The 14,827-nt window shown below is 42.7% G+C and overlaps 1 protein-coding gene and 1 non-coding gene across 2 annotated transcripts in view; both read right to left on the reverse strand.

The window, feature by feature from the left end:
• CCDC144A (coiled-coil domain containing 144A) overlaps positions 1–14,080 on the reverse strand; it is an 88,760-nt gene extending 74,680 nt beyond the window's left edge. The window contains 2 exon segments of the mRNA XM_055101233.3: positions 10,264–10,334; positions 12,564–14,080. Of these exon segments, the coding sequence (XP_054957208.2) occupies positions 10,264–10,334; positions 12,564–12,907 (415 nt within the window). The 5' untranslated portion in view covers positions 12,908–14,080.
• Positions 11,407–11,514, reverse strand: LOC112438847 (U6 spliceosomal RNA). The gene has a single exon (XR_003027165.1). It is a non-coding gene; the product is annotated as a U6 spliceosomal RNA (small nuclear RNA).
• Positions 14,081–14,827: the final 747 nt, after the last annotated feature.

The raw sequence follows: 14,827 nt of genomic DNA on the forward strand, positions 1-14,827 counted from the left end.
ACGAACCCCAGGCCAAAAAGTTTCAGAATCAATGTTTTAAAAGACTGTGTCCACCATATAGTTATTAAGGGTAATTAATTGCTTTCTTTGTTTTTGATAATCAAAACACACACACACATGATTTGCTGACCAGAATATCTGACTGGCTTAAAATCATCAGTATAGCCACACTATGATGAAATAATTAAACTTAAAGCACAACTAACATATTGGCAAGTAAAGTTTGTCTTATCTGATAAGTTTTGGTGCTGCACGTTCACCTTATATTCTTTCCACCTTTCTAATACCCCACTCTTCTTTTGAAGTATTATCTCATTTTACCACCCTCCATCATATCCACTTGCTTCTTTTCCCTTCATTTACTCTCTGTACTCTCTGCCTTCCACATTCTTTATTCCCCCTTTTACTCTTATCCTCTTCCTTCTATCCTGACACTGCATATCTAGGGTTCAGTACTATCCACAGTTCCAGGCATTCACTGGGGGTCTTGGAACATAACCCCCATGGATAAGGGGGGAAAACTGTATATTTTGTTGTGTAGGTCTATGGGTGCTGTGCTGTGTTATGTGGCAAAACATAGGGAAGAGACCAGGGACAAGGATCTTTGCAAAGACTTTTCAGCTGCCAGTGGAGAAGAGCTCAAGGGAGATCAGTGTACTCACTCTCACTAATCCTCTTCTGGGGCAGATGCTGGCAATGTTTACTGAGTTCTAGCTATTTTCCCTAGCACAAACAAGGCTCAAATTCACCTCCCATTTTACCTCCTATGGACAGAACCACTGGAAAGATCACTCCCTTAAAGAGCTTATTCACTCTGAGCCACACCGTTCATTCAGTGAGAAGCTTAAGAAGAAACACTGCCACAGTGGTGGCAGGTTGCCAGGGAATACTACCTGGTATGAAAAATATATATGAACAGAACTATCAGCTCACTCAACCTGCCAGAATGTGCCAACAGTTGTTACTCTCTCTGGTGAAAACAAAATTATTTTTCATTTATTGTAAAGAAAAACACTGGCATTTCCTATGACAGAGCATTTAGTTGTAGATGAGCCATATTCTAATAATATAGACTGTTTTCAAGCTCATCCCTAAAAGGAAGAGAACCAGAGAGGAACATATTTATTCACCTGTAGTGTTCACTGCCTGATCTTCTTTTTAAGTGCAAGGTAAGTATGCAAGACTTTGTGATTCTAGTTTTATAAAGTCCAGCTCTTGAGATTATCCCGTCCCATCGCTAGAGTCTATCTGGACCCATCTCCTAGAGCACAATGGTCCAGTTAGTGCTGTGGAATACTGCATGATGCCATTTTTCCCCACCCTCCCTGTTACGTGGCAAACGTCTACAGAGATCACGCTTTCTCAGCACGTCAAATCATATGCCATCAGATCCTGTTCTGATGAACACAACATGAGGAAAACAAACGCAAGGACAAAGAACATCTAAAATGACAGAATCAAATTACTATGGAACTTTAGTGTTTAAATATTCAAAAAGATATCCACCACTGTTTTATTCCAACTATATGACTAGTCTGGAAAAAGCAAAACTACTGAGACACCAAAAAGACCAATGGTTGCCAGAAACCAGTGGAGAGGAAGAGACGAAACAGTGGAGGACAGAGGATATTTAGGGCAGTGAAACTATTTTGTCTGTGATACTACAAGGGTATATACATGCCATCACACATTTGTCCAACACCGTAGAATGTACAACACCAAGAGTGAACCCTAACGTAGACTGTGGACCTTGGGGGTGATGTGTCTGTCAAGGTAGATTCCTCAACTGTAACTCTGATGAACTCCGATGGGGGGTACTGATAATGAGGGAGGCTATTCATATGTCAGGGGTCATGGGGAATATGGAAAATCTCTGTACCTTCTCAATTTTGCTGTGAATCTAAAGCTGCTCAGAAAATAATATTATTAATTTTAAAGCACATACTCACTGAACTTGCTATTACCCTAAATTATAAAAAGACAGAGTCACCTTGAAAATTGCAAATCACTAAAGATCAAGGTAACAGAATATGAGTACTATCTCCCAAATTGAAGCATATAAAAACACATAAAGCAATTAATTTTAATTGTATACTTAGGCAAAAAAAATTCACAAAAATGATTGAATATCTGATCTTATTTCATAATTGTAAACAGGGATCTAGTACAATATGAATCAAAACTGGTCCATCCATGAAAATAAAATGAAAGACAATTTTTATTCTAATTTTAAATCAGAACTTATTATGCCTACTTTATCCCACAATTTTACTGAAAGGTTAATCAGATAAGAAGGACAGATTATAATTACTTAATATTGCCATAGTAACTTATGTACCAATACCTGTTAAGTATTCACCAAATGTCAAAACTGTAAGCAGCCTTGCTATTTAATATGAATGATGCAACTGAAACCAGTACCATGTTATGGTCTATCATATTATTTGCTATTATATTATATAAAATTTTAAGATAACACCAAAAATTTACTCAGGGGCATAGCTGCTGGGCAGCAAAGATTTCATATAGCAGGCATGAGACACCCATCCTTAGAAAGGCTTGCTTGCAAGGCTAGTCCTTGGCTGGTGTTTGGGACCTTGAATTTGGGAGGGTTCCCAGCATTCCCTAACTTAGAAGAAGGGAGTGGCTCACTGTGCCTAAACTGTTTGTGCAAATGTGGTTTACTATGAACAATTAATTTCCTCCTGGGAGTCTAGAGTTTTGTTACATGTGAGGGAGAGGGGAGGTTGCCTATGTGACTAGCCTCCATCGAAAACATGGGTGCAGAGCCTCTAATGAAACTCTGGTAAGGCAGACAACATTGCACATGTGTCGTCAAAATTTGAGGCTGGGGGAATTAAGCATATCCTGCTAGCTACACAGGAGATGACTCCTGTAGCTTGTGCCTGGCTTCCTCCAGACTTTGACACATGCACCTTTTCCTTTCTCGAATGTTGCTTTGTGTCCTTTTGCTGTATTAAATGTGATAAATCAAAGCCCCAAGTATGACTATCTGCTGAGTCCTGTGAGTCCTTCTCAGTGAATTACCAAACCTCAGTGAAGGGGGTCTTGGGAACCCCTGATACAATTGCATTATACAATTTTTTATTGTTTAAGTTGATGTGTTAATGTGACTACAATCAGAAGGTAATTTCACAGAATACCTTTCCCTAATCTGCTTATTTTTTATTTTTTGACATTTGCCTTGGAGATTCCTGTACTGCTATATCCACTGGACTAAAGGCATTAAAAATGCATGAAACAATGATGTCAGAAAGTAATTTTAAAAAGCAACAATCCTATTTTAACCCAATTAAAAATAGAAAATCTTAATGACTGACAATATATTCTACAGTATAAAAGTTTCTGGAACAAAAAATTATAAGATCACAGTCAATTTTCTCCCACTAGGTAGGATTTAATTCATTTTTTATAATAATTGTGCAGCAGGCCAGGTGCAGTAGCACACATCTGTTGTTCCACCTACTCAGGAGGCTGAGGCAGAACGATTGCTTGAGGCTAGGAACTAAAGCTGCAGTGTGCTATAATCACACCCGTTCAAAAAAAAAGTCCAGGCCGGGCGCGGCGGCTCACTCCTGTAATCCCAGCACTCTGGGAGGCCGAGGCGGGTGGATCACGAGGTCAGGAGATCGAGACCATCCTGGCTAACACGGTGAAACCCCGTCCCTACTAAAAATACAAAAATTTAGCCGGGCGCAGTGGCGGGCGCCTGTAATCCCAGCTACTCAGGAGGCTGAGGCAGGAGAATGGCGTGAACCCGGGAGGCGGAGCTTGCAGTGAGCCGAGATAGCGCCACTGCAGTCCCGCCTGGGTGGAAGAGCGAGACTCCGTCTCAACAACAACAACAACAAAAGTCCAGAAAAACCCTGCAAATAGTGGAACTGATTAGTAAGGATCAACAGGACTTTTAACTTATCTGGCCGGGAGAAGAGACATCTTATGTATAGATGGTTAAAAGTGTGGTAATCCAATTGACCACATATTCTTGTTAAATCACAGATTACCAATTTCTGAAGAAATGTAATACCAGAAAAGCACTTCACATTTAAACTATGTCAGATAAAACAATTTGTATTTGACAACCCAGAAGACACTTAAAATCTTGGCAGACCATCATTGTGTCATTGTGGTGCAGATATAAAGAAGTGCATTTGAAATGTGTTCTAATAGTATTTTCTTTAGGAATGGAATTCAAAAGGAAGCAGTAAAAGCAGAAATATCACAAGAGGGTAAATGAAAAGGGAACTGCACTAACAAAAGGAGTCAGGCACTGACTTTTCTCCTGATGTGACCAAAACCCCAAGTACTGAGAACTGCTATATTCAGCATTTCGCTTTATATTTTTCTCCAGGACATTATATTAGTTTCCTGCAATAAAATATTTTTAAAATGTCAGTTTGTCTAAACTGCTGGCCTGTAAACTATTTCTAATCAAAACCTGAAATTGTGTCACAACATGGCTGTATTATGATTCCATGTCAGAGGAAGGATATATACTTGCATCTGGTGGTGGCTTCCAGTTGTTGCTGTCAGATGTTTGTTTGGGAATGCATTCAGAAGAGCCTATCAAGGACTTGAGTACCAAACAAGCATTTCCACAAAAAAGCAGGTAAGAAAGACTACACTTTTCCTCACATATGACCTTAGGTTTAGACAATTCTAGGAAAATGGTGGTACATTAACTCACCAGTCTTGACCATTTTCCCTGATCCTGTACAGGGAGCTGCTGCAGTTACAAAAGTTAGGTAGGATCTTGGTAGGTGTATTCTTCCACATTTGAACATCAGAAGTACTGATCACATAAACAGCGAACCCCACAACCCTATGATTGTTCTTTAGAAGACAGTGCCACTGAAGGCTTTTAAAAGCTTAACTCACTTTACTTTTTAGTAATCTTAGTGGTTAGAATTGATACTCCCTCCTTGAAATTCTCACCTTTGTAACTTTTTGCAACATCACTTTATGATTCCTCTCCTCTTTTTCTTTAGCCACGGCTCAGGCTTCTTTCCTAATTTCTCTGGGAAATGCTGATATTCCCAGGGTTCTGTCACTGGCCCTCTGCTCATTCTATACCTTTCCCATCATGGACAAGCTCACTCAGATCTACAACTTTGCCTCAGTTATTCCAAGTCTGCAACTCCAACCTCAGAGTTCCATCTCCAGCCATAAAAATTTATCCAATTACCTACTGAAAATATCCCACATGGACATTTCAGTAAACTCAGCAATGCAGAGAAAACTGTTAGTCGTGACTGCTGACCTGCTGCTCTCCTCTATACACCTGAAAACTGCCTACTCCCTCATGTCCAGGTTAAATGCTAGGGCACAAGCCAGAAACCTGAGAATCATCTGAGATTTCTCCCTATCCCCTATCTTTTTACATTCAACAGTCACTAAATCATATTAACTGTACCTCTTTTCTGCATCTGCTTTATATTTCCACTGTGACACGTTTATTTTATGCTTATATTTCCTAGTTAAACATGGGCTCTTAAGTAGTGGCTTTTATAGGGAAAAAACAACTATTAATGTTATTTCTTAAATGAAAAATAAAGTTTAAGTAAAATAAATGAAAAAGGCATCATGCCAAGAAAAAGACCAACATTTTTAAATGAATAACTGAGCTCCTTAACCTTACTGATTTCACCATGGATGGGTGAAAACCTCACAACAGACTGACACTAGTCTGAGGACAGCACAAGGAAACTATAGCTCTGATAAATGCAAATGTTTCTTTTGTTTCCCTGTCTCTTTATGTGGTTATCTTCCAGCTGCTCTCCATATGAGGGGTCAGCAAACTACAGGCCATGGAGCAAATCCAGTCTGCCTTATAGTTTTGTAAATAAAGTTTTACCGGAGCTCAGTCATGTATATTTGCTTGCCTTTTTATGACTGTTTTCATACTTCAATGGTAGGGTTGAGTAGGAATGACAGACCACATGAAAAAGCCCTGTACAGAAAATGCTTGCCAATCCCTGCTTTATACCATAACCAGATTGCCCTAATACTCAAATCTAATCATGTGACTCCCCACTCCAATAAACATTGCTACAGTAAACATTGCTGTCTCCCTACCCAATAGCGATTCCCTGTTCTGTCTTGCTGGAGAAACATGCATCTATCTGGATATTTATCCAGTCCCTACAGTAAACATTGCTGTCTCCCTACCCAATAGCGATTCCCTGTTCTGTCTTGCTGGAGAAACATGCATCTATCTGGATATTTATCATGCCAATAGCCCTCCCCACTCCAAAAGAAGAAATGATTATTCTAAGCTCATCATAGTAATTACATTTGCTTCCCCAGTGCCTGGTTTAGGAATGAGCAGGTGGTAGGACCCAGCCAATAAAATGTTACAGGAAGTCAACTGCACCCTTCTGAGTCTTCTCCCTAACTAAAAGAAACATGCAAAGATATTGTCGGTGAGACCACGATGTTTGGAGCTGTTGCTAATTAGTCAGCCATGAAAACAGACATGAACAAAACACCGTGTTATCACTGAACCATCAAAACAACTCTGGTCCCTACTGTTTTAGCCACTGTTAGTTAGGTCATCTAGTACTTACAGCCCAAAGCATTCCACCTGGTAAATTTCCCATGGCCTATAGGAAAAGTTCTACTCATTTCTTTCTTTTTTCTTTTCTTTTTTTTTTTTTTTTTTTTGAGACAGAGTCTTGCTCTGTCACCCAGGCTGGAGTGCAGTGGTGCGATCTTGGCTCACTGCAGCCTCTGCCTCCAAGGTTCAAGTGATTCTCCTGCCTCAGCCTCCTGAGTAGCTGGGACCATAGGCATGCTCCACCACGTCCGGCTAATTTTTCATGTGTATTTTTAGTAGAGGCAGGTTTCACCATGTTGGCCAGGATGGTCTCGATCTCCTGACCTTGTGATCTGCCCTCCTTGGCCTCCCAAAATGCTGGGATTATAGGCATAAGCCACCATGCCCGACCCGAGATCTCATTTCTATAGTATTAAAAAGTCTGGGCAGGGAGTGGTGGCTCACGTCTGTAATCCCAGCACTTGAGAGGCCGAGGTGGGTGGATCACTTGAGGTCAGGAGTTTGAGACCAGCCTGTCAAACGTGCCGAAACCCTGTCTCTACTGAAAATACAAAAATCAGCTGGGCATGGTGGCTCGCGCCTGTAATCCCAGCTACCTGGGAGGTTGAGGCACGAGAATCACTTGAACTTGGGAGGCGGAGGTTGCAGTGAGCCAAGAGCACGCCACTGCACTCCAGCCTGGGTGACAGAGTGAGACTTTGTCTCAAAAAAAAGTCTGTCATGAGCTTGCCTTAGGTATTCACTTCATTCCCAACCATTCACATCTCATATGTTTTGCACTGGCAAAACTGAACTGCTCATAAACCCTGCAAAGTTCACTCAAGCATCTTACTTTTGCACTCGCTGCTCCTTCTGCCAAACACACAATCTTCTGCCCACATCATCCTTCTGCCTCTTTACCTAGAAAAGTTCTACTCACTCTTCATGCTTACCTTAAATCTTACCCACTTTTTTACAGCTTTCATTCCTCATCACATAAAGTGTCTGGCACATATTTAACATAATAAATGATCACTATACGGTTCCAGAGGGCATCTAACACAGTAGTAGGCACTGAATAAATAATTCATCAAATAATTAAAGTGACAATGATAATAACAAACTCCTGGGTTTTGTTGGTTTGTTTTTTTTCTTTTTTGAGACAGGGTCTCACTCTGTTACCCAGACACGAGTGCAGTGGCATGATCATAGCTCACTGTAGCCTCAAACACCCAGGCTCAAGCAATCCTCCCACCTCAGCCTCCCAAGTAGCTGGAAGTACAGGCACCTGGCACCATGCCCAGCTAATGTTTTATTGTTTTTAAAAAAATTTAGTAGAGATGAGGTCTTGTCATGTTGCCCGGGCTGGTCTCGAACTTCTGGGCTCAAGTGATCCTCCCATCTCAGCCTCCCAAAGTGGTGAGATTACAGGCATGCACCACTGTGCTGGCCCCAACAGTATTTTTAAATGTCTGTATTCTGTAACATTAGAAAAAAAATGCTTAGTACTAAAAGACATTTGATAATTATTTGTTAAGTGGACAAATGAATAAATGATTTCCTTGAAAATTCTGTTGAAAAAAACACAGAAATTAAATAGAGAAAGCTCTATTCTATTATGAGCACCTCAAAGACCAAAACTATGTCTATTTCATGTTTGTCTCCCATAACGTGCAAAACCTAACTTAGAGAAGTTCTTTGATTAATATGTACTAAATTAAAGGTGTCCTCTTACAGTTCAGATAGTCCAATGCATTAGGCATCACATCTTAGAAGCACAGAAGCATTTTTTGTTATTGTGAAACATTTTTATACTTTCATTGTAATTTGTTGAGCCTAGAGTTGGGCTATTTGAATATTTATTATGATAATCTTTTGGCTAATGGTAACTGCATATCTTGTTCTAACAAAATTACTGTTAACATAGCAATTAACCAGCAGGTAGAAAAACACATCTTGTTCTAATGAAGTAAATATACCTCATTCGATTTCAAATTGGGGGAAAGTCAATAATAGTGACACCTTGTTGGTTTATAAGTATGTAACATGACCTGTTCTTCTCAACAAGGAATTGCTTTTCTGACTTCTGCACTCAGAAGGTATCTTTAAAAAATAATTCCCCATTAGTATTAGTGCACATTGGGTATGTTTGGCAGGGTTTTGTTTGTGTTTTTGTTTTTGTTTTTTTCTGAGACAGGGTCTCACTCTGTCATCCAGGTTGTGATCATGATCACAGCTCACTACAGCCTTGACTCCCAGGCTCAAGCGATCCTCCCATCTCAGTCTCCCAAGTAGCTGGGATTACAGGTGTGCACCAAAACACCCAGCTAATTTTGTATTTGTTTTTGTAGAGATGTGGTCTCACTATGTCACCCAGGCTGGTCTGGAACTTCCGGACACAAGCGATCCTCCCACCTAGGCCTCCCAACTTGCTGGGACTGCAGGTGTGGGCAGCACACCTGGCCATTTCACAGTTCTTATTGCCATTTGTTTATGGTGCCAGAAAGGTATTGCTGAGTTTCCAGTTTTGAAACTAATTTCTTTTTTTTAGTGACACAGATCACTATGTAATATAGTTAGCCTTTGAACAACACGGATTTGAACTGCAGGGGTCTACTTATGAGCAGATTTTCTCCCACCTCTACCACCTGAGACAGCGAAGACCAATCTTCCTCTTCCTCCTTCTCCTTAGCCTGCTCAACTTGAAGACTATGATGAAGAGTTATAGAATGATCCACTTGCATTTAATGAACAGTAAGCGTATTTTTTCTGCCTTATGATTTTCTTAAGTTTATTTCCCTAGCTTCCTTTATTGTAAGAATACAGCATATTAATACATATACCATACCAAACATATCATAATTGACTGTTTATGTTATCAATAAGGCTGCTGGTCAACAGTTAGCTATTAGTAGTTACGTTCTTGGGGGAGTCAAAAGTTATACACAGATGTTTGACTGCAGAGGGAATCAAGCATCCCTAAATTCCACGTTGTTAAGGGTCAATTGTGATTGATATTCATTTACTAAACATAAGTCATTTATTTTAAAAATTAAATAGAAGTTCCAATTCATAACAAGTCTAATTCATTATAATGTGACTATAAAGAAAACATACAACTTACTAACTTAAAAATATCTTTTTCTTGGCCAGGCGCGGTGGCTCATGCCTGTAATCCCAGCACTTTGGGAGGCCGAGGCGGATGGATCACGAGGTCAGGAGATAGAGACCATCCTGGCTAACACGGTGAAACCCCGTCTCTACTAAAAATACAAAAAATTAGCCAGGCGGGGTGGCGGGCGCCTGTAGTCCCAGCTACTCTGGAGGCTGAGGCAAGAGAATGGCATGAACCCCAGGGGGTGGAGCCTGCAGTGAGCCGAGATCGCGCCACTGCACTCCAGCCTGGGCGACAGCGAGACTCCGTCTCAAAAAAAAAAAAAAACTTTTTCTTATTTATACAAAAATATCACATAGGATTTTAGGGACCATAATTAAATTTTTTTCAGACCAGATTGTTTGAAAAAATAAATGACCTATAATTAACTTTTTAAATAATTGTGACATCTAACCTACCAAGAAATCTAACCTATCAAGAAAGAAATAAAGATTTTTTAAAACTGCTCTTTCATGATCAAAACTTCCTTACTCTTACTTCTTTTTTACCTATGGTAGGACCACCAAAAATAATTCACTATCAGAAGTCTTACCTGGATTGTTACTTTGAGGAAGACTTTCAGGTGTCTGTTTTTCCTTATATTCAGGAACTAGTTGCTGAATGCTATGGATAAAAATGTAATAAATGAAATTACTATTTTAAAACAAATGAAAAATACCAAATATATTAAACTTTTAGAGTATTTCAAACAATATCAGAGTTAATATCAGAACTTTAATTATCCCATATACTTCAATTTGTGAGTTCTACCAACTTCTCTTTAAGCTTCTGAAGAAGAAAAAAAGATGAAGTACTCATGAATTGAAGGGAGTATAGCTCAGTAAATTAACTCACATTAGCTTGGCATAATGGAAAGCGTCCTAGCTCTATTACCAGCAGCTATTTATTCTCTGACAAGTTGCTTCTCTTAGGCTCAATGTATTCTTCTAAAAAGCAAGGATTTTACTGCCTTATTTCACTAGGTTGTTAAAGATTTAACAAGAAAACATTTTGTAAATGCTCAGAGAAACAGTGAAGCAATGAAATAATTTGTTCTTGAGCTTTATTGCGGAAATGGTTTTGGAATCACAAATAAAACCCAATGTGTATTTTTTCCAGAGGTTCTAATATTCAAATGTTGCAGTTTTCCAAAACTGTTATTAAGTTCTAGCTTTATTAGTTCTATTCTTTGTGGCTTATAATTTGGGGCATCACAGCTAGTTCATAGTTTGTAACTAAATTTACTTATATATATATTATTTCATCAAACTAGATAACAACACTGTCCACTATTGCTGAGCTCATCAATCACGCCAAGGGGAGAAAGCTAATAGATGTCAAGACCTAGCTTGGACTACTGTTCCATACAGACTCAAACTCTGAATCAGCAGATCTTTGTTAGAAGGATGCTCAATCCCCATGTTCATCTCCAACTGACATGGAAAACAAAATTCTACTTTTTTTTTTCAGTTCCATGAAAGACATGCAAGTTGACATTCTCTCATTTCTGAGATACATACTGACAATATATTTGCACACAACATCCCACGTGTTACTCAGCTCCATTGATCACCTTACTGCATATTTTTGTAGTGAAAAATCACAATTTTAATATTAGGTGATACCCAGTTTGCTTTGACTCACACTGTCTTTGGAACTAGTCAGCAAATAGTCAAATGAACTTCTAGTGACTGCGCAAAATATGGACCACTTCAAAAATCTGTGCATCATCCTTATGCAGGCAGGGGCCATGCTAATTTCTCTCCATTTTGTTCCAATTTTAGTATATGTTTGCTGCTGAAGCAAGTTTTGTTTGTTTGTTTGTTTTAGACTGAGTCTCGCTCTGTCACCCAGGCTGGAGTGCAGTGGCGCGATCTCCGCTCACTATAAGCTCCGCCTCCCGGGTTCATGCCATTCTCTTGCCTTAGCCTCCTGAGTAGCTGGGACTACAGGCGCCCACCACCATGCCCGGCTATTTTTTTTTTGTATTTTTTAGTAGTGACGGGGTTTCACCGTCTTAGCCAGGATGCTCTCAATCACCTGACCTCGTGATCCGCCCACCTTAGCCTCCCAAATTGCTGGGATTACAGGCATGAGCCACTGCGCCCTGCCAAAGCTCTCATTTTATACATGGATATTCATGAGTCATGGATGAGACTTAGCTGTGTTAAATCCAACTAACATACTTGAGACTCAGAATTCTGGTGATGGCTTCCTGCCACAAATCTGGGAAAGGATAATATGGGCCATTCCACGATCTAAGAAAAGGTTCCTCAGCATACAGATCTGGTAGCAATGAAAAAAGGAAACTCATCTCTTTCTGCAACATTATTTGAACTGAACCCCGAGGGCCTAAAGGATAATTTATCATGAAGGTCTTAGCTAAGTCTAGGCTGAGACAAAAGCATAACAGGCGGGGTTTCACCATGTTGGTCAGGCTGGTCTCGAACTTCTGACCTCGTGATCTGCCCTCCTCGGCCTCCCAAAGTGCTGGGATTACAGGCATGAGCCACCGAGCCCGGCCAACATGAAGTTCTTAAGGATGGAAGGAACCTGAGTGACAGTAGAATATGTCTGCTGTATAATAGGTATTCAGCTTATGTTTGATGAATAAATTGAGAAAATGGATAAACACAGTTGGGAAGTGCAATATTTTTAAAGAAAACTCCTGTAAAGTAGACCAACACTTTTGCAATAGTAATAATCATTTATATTTGATCCCGTCTCACTAAGAGGCCTGGGCCCCTGACCCCTCTGACGTTTCCCCATCCCGGGTGCCGTGGGGCCTGCGGGCACCAGAAAGCCAGTGTCCCCGACAGGACGGCACGCCCGCATCCTTCGCCTGGCCATTACCTCTTCTTCCTATACCTCTTGTCCACGCCAGTGTCTCCAGGAGCCAAGACGTGCTCCACCCCAGGGACGTCGCCCGACCGGGCAGCTCTGTGGAGCTCGCCAAGATCTTCCAGGCGGACGTCGTGCTGGGGCTGGTCTAAGGCGCCCTCACCGTGCTTGCTCTCGCTGCCGACGCTGTTTTTCCACCAGCTGTAGGAGAAGCCCGAGGACCACTGGTCCCCCGGGTAGCCCAAGTACCACTGGTCCTCCTGGCTCCCGACGCTAGGGGTCTTCCTCGTGGCGTAGACTGCCGGCTTCGGAGACCCCTCAGCCCCTCCCCGCTTTTCTCCACCCCAGGAGGCCATCAGTAGCGAGCTACTGCCTCAGCCACAACCTCCCAGCAGGATAGCCCGCGGTTTCCAATCTGCGAAAGGAGGACCGCCAAGCCAGAAATGCCAAGCCAAGCGATCACTGCCATGCCAAGCCAAGCGACCACCGCCAAGCCAACAGCCACCGCAAAGCCTCGTGGGTAAGGCCAAGCCAATCCGTTACAGACCAGTGCGCCTGCCCACCTGTGACGTCACGGAACCTGTGACTTCACTGCATCTGCAGCTCCAGCCTCCCAGAAAAAGACTCCTTGGCCTGCAGGTGGCGCTGCAGCTCCAGCCTCCCAGAAAAAGACTCCTTGGCCTGCAGGTGGCGCTGCAGCTCCAGCGCCAACCTGGGCTGGCTGGTCCTCCCTCGGAGGTTTCGGGGTGGCGGCGCCCAGCCTGCCTGTCATGAGTGCCGCTTCACAGCGCCGCCAGCGCACCTGCTCCTAGGCTTGCTCGGTTCAGGGATACGGGCCAGTTCCGCCCCCGGCTTGGCCACTGCAGCGAAGTTGCCCTAGGGTCCGCGCTGCCAGGACGCAAGCGGAGTCTGATGGCTGGGTCAGAGCGGCCTGTCAGCCCGGCTGGAAGGGCCTGCCCAACGCCGCTGCCCGCCCAGCTCCTACTCGGCCTGCGCCCGGAGCCAGGGACCAGCTCTGGGCATTCTGCTGCCTTAGGATGGGGCCGAGCAGCCGCTCCCCGCCCTGTGCCGCAGCCGCTGCGCGCATCTGCCCAGGGTCCGTGCAGCTGGCGACCCGGGCGGGTCGGGGAACGCCTGGTGCCACCAGGATTGCTCGCCTCTAGTCCGTCCTGACCCTTCAGCCCGCGAGCACCAGTGAGATTGAAGAAAAGTGACGGCCAGGCGCGGTGGCTCACACCTGTAATCCCAGCACTTTGGGAGGTTGAGGCGGGCAGATCACTTGAGGTCAGGAGTTTGAGGCCAGCCTGGCCAACATGGTGAAACCCTGTCTCTACTAAAAATACAAAAATTAGTTGGGCGTGGTGGCGCGCGCCTGTAGTCCCAGCTACTCCAGAGGCTGAGACAGGAGAATCGCTTGAACCCGGGAGGTGGACGTTGCAGTGAGCTGATATCGTGCCACCAAACTCCAGCCTGGGCGACAGAGCAAGACTCCGTCTCAAAAAAAGAAAGAAAAGAAGGAAGGAGAGAACGAAGGAAAGAAGGAAGGAAGAAAGGAAGAAAGAAAGGAAGGAAGGAAGGAAGGGTGACAAAGGAGAATCTAGAGAGCACTCAAATACTAATTCTTGAGGACAATTAAGACAGATCGCATTATGAAAAACAGATTTTGTCACTGAAGTCTCAGGGCTTCAGCCTAGATCCTGTGCTGCTCACCCACAGAAAGCCAATCACTGAGATGAGTATTGCAAAGGAAGAAGGCTTTAATCAGATGCTGCAGCCGAGGAGATGGGAGCTCAGTCTCAAATCCCTCTCTCTGACCAACTAAAATTAGGGATTTTTAGTATAGCAAAGAAGAAATGTAACTATGTATAAGAAAACATGAACTAGGAAGGGGTAAGGAAGCAATCATTTACAAAATATCTGTGGCCAGGCGCAGTGGCTCCCACCTGTAATCCCAGCACTTTGGGAGGCAGAGGCGGGTAGATCATGAGGTCAAGAGATCAAGACCATCCTGGCTAACATGGTGACCCCTTGTTCTCTACTAAAAATACAAAAATTAGTTGGGCGTGGTGGCACGTGCCTGTAGTCCCAGCTACTCGGGAGGCTGAGACAAAAGAATTGCTTGAACCCGGGAGGCAGAGGTTGCAGTGAGTCAAGATCATGCCACTGTACTCCAGCGTGGCGACAGGGCTAGACTCCATCTCAAAAAAAAAAAAAAACAGAAAAAGAAAAAAAGTATCATCACCCTGCCTCCTCAATCTTGGCGTAATTCCCCCTGC

The sequence above is a fragment of the Pan paniscus genome, chromosome 19 (genome assembly GCF_029289425.2).
Source record: "Pan paniscus chromosome 19, NHGRI_mPanPan1-v2.0_pri, whole genome shotgun sequence".
Classification (NCBI taxonomy): Eukaryota; Metazoa; Chordata; class Mammalia; order Primates; family Hominidae; genus Pan; species Pan paniscus.